This window comes from Gekko japonicus, unplaced genomic scaffold (assembly GCF_001447785.1).
Source record: "Gekko japonicus isolate JY-2015 unplaced genomic scaffold, Gekko_japonicus_V1.1 scaffold4410, whole genome shotgun sequence".
Lineage (NCBI taxonomy): Eukaryota > Metazoa > Chordata > Lepidosauria > Squamata > Gekkonidae > Gekko > Gekko japonicus.
Window position 1 is genome coordinate 49,753 of NW_015163742.1, and position 4,763 is coordinate 54,515.

The 4,763-nt window shown below is 46.4% G+C and overlaps 1 protein-coding gene across 1 annotated transcript in view; it reads left to right on the plus strand.

Annotated features, from left to right (window-relative positions):
* The window catches only part of PDXDC1 (pyridoxal-dependent decarboxylase domain containing 1), a gene marked incomplete at its 5' end in the record, with an annotated part of 64,684 nt that overhangs the window by 48,747 nt on the left and 11,174 nt on the right, over positions 1 to 4,763 (plus strand). The window contains one exon of the mRNA XM_015407887.1: positions 1,608 to 1,729. Coding sequence (XP_015263373.1) covers positions 1,608 to 1,729 — 122 coding nt within the window. The remainder of the gene's footprint in view (positions 1 to 1,607; positions 1,730 to 4,763) is intronic.

Genomic DNA, 4,763 nt, shown 5'->3' on the forward strand with positions numbered 1-4,763 from the left:
TAGGGAAATGCATTTTTCTTTGAAGGTTTGAACTGAGCAAAACCTTCATCTTGAGTTTTAAAAGGTTTTCTCTTTCTTGGCAGAGTACAGACAGGGTGGGGCAGAGTCAATTGCTTGCCAGTGTTTCCCACCACAGCTTTACAAATGCAAATGGTAGGCCTGACTAGATACAGTGAGATGGCTCACTGGTGTCATCTAGCAGGAAAACGTTTTGGAGGTTGAAACCCCTAGAGAAATCTTTTCCTAGAGGCTTGAGAAAAAGAGGCCTGAACAACTGTAACCTTTAAATCAAAAAAGCCTGCCTTATGTTAACATCCACAGAGGGAGGGACATGGGAATTGCTTTTTACACTTTTCTTTTGGTTCCCTTGTTCATTCTGTAGCTGTGCTGAGAATATGCATGTTGACCAATGTTCCCTCTAAGCTGAGTTAGTGTGAGCCACCTCACAGAATTTTAGCCTCCAGCTCACAGATTTTTGTTTTAGCTCAGGGAGGATGGCCCCAGAGCAAGATAATTTATGCAGTAGCCAAATCACTTGTTCACAACTTTAATGCCAGCAGCTCACAAAGTAGAATTTTTGCTCACAAGACTCCACAGTTTAGAGGGAACATTGATGTTGACATCTATTTAATAAATGCTTTATAGCTTTTAGTGCTGATAGCAGTTCCCTGTGGAAGGCAGCACGATATAGCCCAGTGATGGCGAACCTTTGAGAGACCGAGTGCCCAAACTGCGACCCAAAACCCACTTATTTATCGCAAAGTGCCAACGCGGCAATTTAACCTGAATACGGAGGTTTTACTTTAGAAAAAACAACTCATACATTAACTTAAGATGATCCAAACAAAGTAAGGAAAGCAATCCCAAATGCTTTCATTTACTTAAAATTATTTGGCAGAGAATTCGACACTTTTATGATGGTCTGGGCCTGGCTGGGGCAATGGCACGGGTGCACACAGAGAGGGCTCTGAGTGCCACCTCTGGCCCCCGTGCCATAGGTTCGCCACTACTGATATAGCCTGAACTTGTCCGATTGGGCCCCTTGCTGGGGTCACCGTAAGTTGGCTGTGACTTGAGAGACTGGACCAGACTTGGATCTCCATCATTCCGGGCATGCTATTTTAATGAGTGTGAGGCAGAAGGGGAGAGGCAGTCAGTTGGTAAGTGGCTACTTCCCCAGTGCTGCATGAGGCAACCAGGCACTGCACGGTAGAAGACACAGAGGAAAGGCCTCAGAACAGTAGACAGGAAACTGGGTGCCCTGGTCATCTCAGTGGGCAATGGCCACAAAGGCCATACGGTAGCAGCATTTGAATCAAAGGACAGCCCCTCCTGGGTGGCACATGCCAGGTGGAGACCTTGGGTAGCCACTGGTCCCCAGATGTCTCGGAGGGCATGGAAGAATAGGGCCTGCAGGTCAGAACGGGGATGTTCTGCCACAGAGTGCCCCAAGGGCAACCTTAAACAGGGCTCTGGAATCCTAGGGCCAGTGCGGGGCTTCAAGTCGTTAACATCTGTTTTAAAAGAAGCATTTATAGAATTTCCCAGATATACATAACATCTCATTCCAGCCTGTTTTTTTGTCTCCTGCTTCCCCTCCTACCCAGGTCCAGAATTTGGAGGAGAAAAAAACTGTATATACATTGGGATGGTAATGGAAGATCTAGACGTGTCCGAGCTGGTTGAAACGATTGCGGCGACAGGCCGAGAAATTGAAGAAAATTCAAGAGTATGTATTCGAAGCTGTCTCTGAAGCTACAGTTTGGCAGCAAAGCAAGCCACGTCTCATAATTTGTCCTATGCTTAACATTCCTGTCTACACCTGATAGACAGCACAGTTATTATACCAGGAGACTGGCTGCATTTGTCCGTCACAGCAAAAACAGCATGTGAAGTCCTGTGGAGGGCATGGTGAGGGTTGTCCATAAAAGCTTTTTTTTGGTCTGTTAATACCCAAGTGTGTGAATTATTTTAGCTTTTGTTGTTAAATATTGGCTGAAATTCACAGAGCTATTTTAGGTGTCTCAAAGGCTGTTTCTACCCACTTGAAGCAGACTCTGTAACAGGGTTCACCTTTTAAAAAGCACTGTGTTTGTTAGGCTAAGATTTGAACACTTACGAAGCTGTCTTATACTGGATCAGACAAACAGGTCAATCGAGGTCAGTATTATCTAGTCAGACTGGCAGCAGTCTTGGGTTAAGGTATCACCTGCTACCAAATTCTTTCAACTGGAGTCTTGAACCTTCTGCATGAAAAGAAGATGCTGCGTTATGAAGTCTGTCATCTTGGTGCTTGGGGGGGTCAACAGTGGGAGGGCTTCTAATGTCCTGGCCCCACTGGTGGACCTCCTGATGGCACTGGTATTTCTGGCCACTGTGTGATACAGAGTGTTGGACTGGATGGGCCTTTGGCCTGATCCAACATTGGCGTCTCTTATGTTCTTATGTTCTTAAGTCACAGCCCCACCCTGTCTTAGTGTGTAAAACCTTGGCCAGTCACTGAGCTTTCCTAGTGTGTGTTCCGGAATGCACTCCGAACATCCTAACACCTACATCACACTGGCCATCAAGGGTGGGCATGCTAGCACTTACTCCTACACGTAATTATGAATGAGATTAAAATATTGTAATAAGTAAGAGCAAACAGGCATAAGACTGTGGCCTTATTGTTGGGTTGGCTTCAGACATGGAAAGAGTATGGAAAGCAAAAAAAGTAGCTGTGATGGGGATGGGGCAACAGGCAAACCAATAGCAAGTGACCAGCTTAAATTACGCTTCTCCCCCACTCTGTCAACTAAATTGCCCACTTCACCTATCATGGTGGTTTGTATTTTCGATGACCAGTTTTCATGCAGGCTCCAGTGGCCAATTCATGAGCCACCAGAAGACAATTAAGGAATAGATTTGGCTTCTTCGGGAAAGTAATTAACTTTCCCCCACAGCACATGGCGGGAGCTTGGTTCCTTTTCAAGTTACCCACTGCAGCAAATTGAACAAGGCTGGTTTTTGTTGTTGTTGTTCAGTCGCACAGTTGAGTCCAACTCTTTGCGACCCCATGGACCAGCTCCCGCCAGGCCTTCCGGTCTTCCGCCGTCCTCTGGTTTATGCATTGATTTACCTTTAAGGAAAGGTGCTACATTTAAAAAGTTTCTAGATTGTGCAAATGAGGCATTCAAATGGGTGGATGGAATCTCTTCCCATCTTTGGTGCTGCTACATTGAAAAACAAATCTAGAGCCTGCTTCTGCACCTGAGATTTCTGTGGCAGTTTCTATATGAAGCCAGTGATCAAAAGCATGCATTTTTATCATGTTAATTCTGCCCCACCCACACCCATGAGTTGCAGGCAGCAGATCATTAAAGCAAGCAGAAACTAAAACCCGCACAGGCTGTGTGGCCAAAAATCAACTGAGAGTTTGAACCCTAAAACTTTAAAAGACTGGTATCTCTGGCTAGGGGTGTGCATTCAGCATAAACTGAGCTTGGGGGGGGGGAAGCCAACTATTGATTGGGGCTTAATTTTGGCTATCCAAAATGGCCAAGCCCTGAAAATCTTGAAAATATTTGGGATTTTTGGGACCAAAGATAGCTGAAGTTAAAGGGCATTTAAAGGTACAGTGTTTAAAGGGACTGTGATCGCTTTAAATGGCTTCTCCAAGTGGTGAGTTCACCCAGAAGGCATTTAAAGGGACTGCTATCCCTTTACATGCCTTGGAAACAATGGAGGATGGGGGTACCTTCTTTGGGGGCTCATAGAATTCAACCCCCTGGTCCAGTCTTTTCAAAACTTGGGGGGATAGGAGAGGCACCAGTAGGAGAAGGCAGGACTTTTAGTTTAATAGTCCTATGGCTATAAGACAACACTAAAATGACCCAGAATTCCAGTTCTGGCTGTGGTGATTTAGAACACTCTTTGGCTGTGCTCTGTTGAACATTCTGTTTCATATATATAACGGAATAAGGCCCATTGTGGAAATAAATACAATGAGCGCTAGAAAGAGGTTCTGGGAGAGTGCCAAGGCCGTGGCCACTCAGAATCAATTTGCCATGGCAACCTCAGCAGGGTATAAGGACACAGAGTCCACCATTTTCTCCAGGGGAATGGATCAATGCCATCTGGAGAGCAGTTGTAATTCTGAGTGATCTCCAGCCCCCACCTGGAGATTGGCAACAGTGGTTCCCCATTACGGAATGGCTGGTTTGGAGGGCAGAGTCTATGGCATTGTACCTGTCTGAGGCCCCACTCCTCAAACTTCACCCTCTCCAGGCTCCATCTCTCAAATCTCCAGGATTTTCCCACCTGGAGTTGGCAACCTTATCTACTTCCCAGCCAAGCATCAACCTACCTTCATTTCCCCCTCATTGATCAGCTTTCCATCTCCCCCTCACCAGCAGCCCCCACCATGCTCTGAAGCCCTGACTGCCACATAACTTTGGCTGTCATAGGGTGGGGGTGGCAGCTCAGCAAGGTATAAGGACATAGAGTCCACCGTTTTCTCCAGAGGAACTGATCGATTCCATCTGGAGACCAGTTGGAATTCTGAGTGATCTCCAACCCTCAGCTGGATTTTGGCAACAGTGGTTCCCCATGAGGGAATGGCTGGTTTGGAGGGCAGAGTCTATGGCACTGTACCTGTCTGAGGTCCCATCCCTCCTCAAACCTCACCCTTTCCAGGCTCCATCCCTCATATCTCCAGGAATTTTCCACCTGGAGTTGGCAACCCTATCTCCTTCTCAGCCAAGCATCAATCTACCTTCATTTCC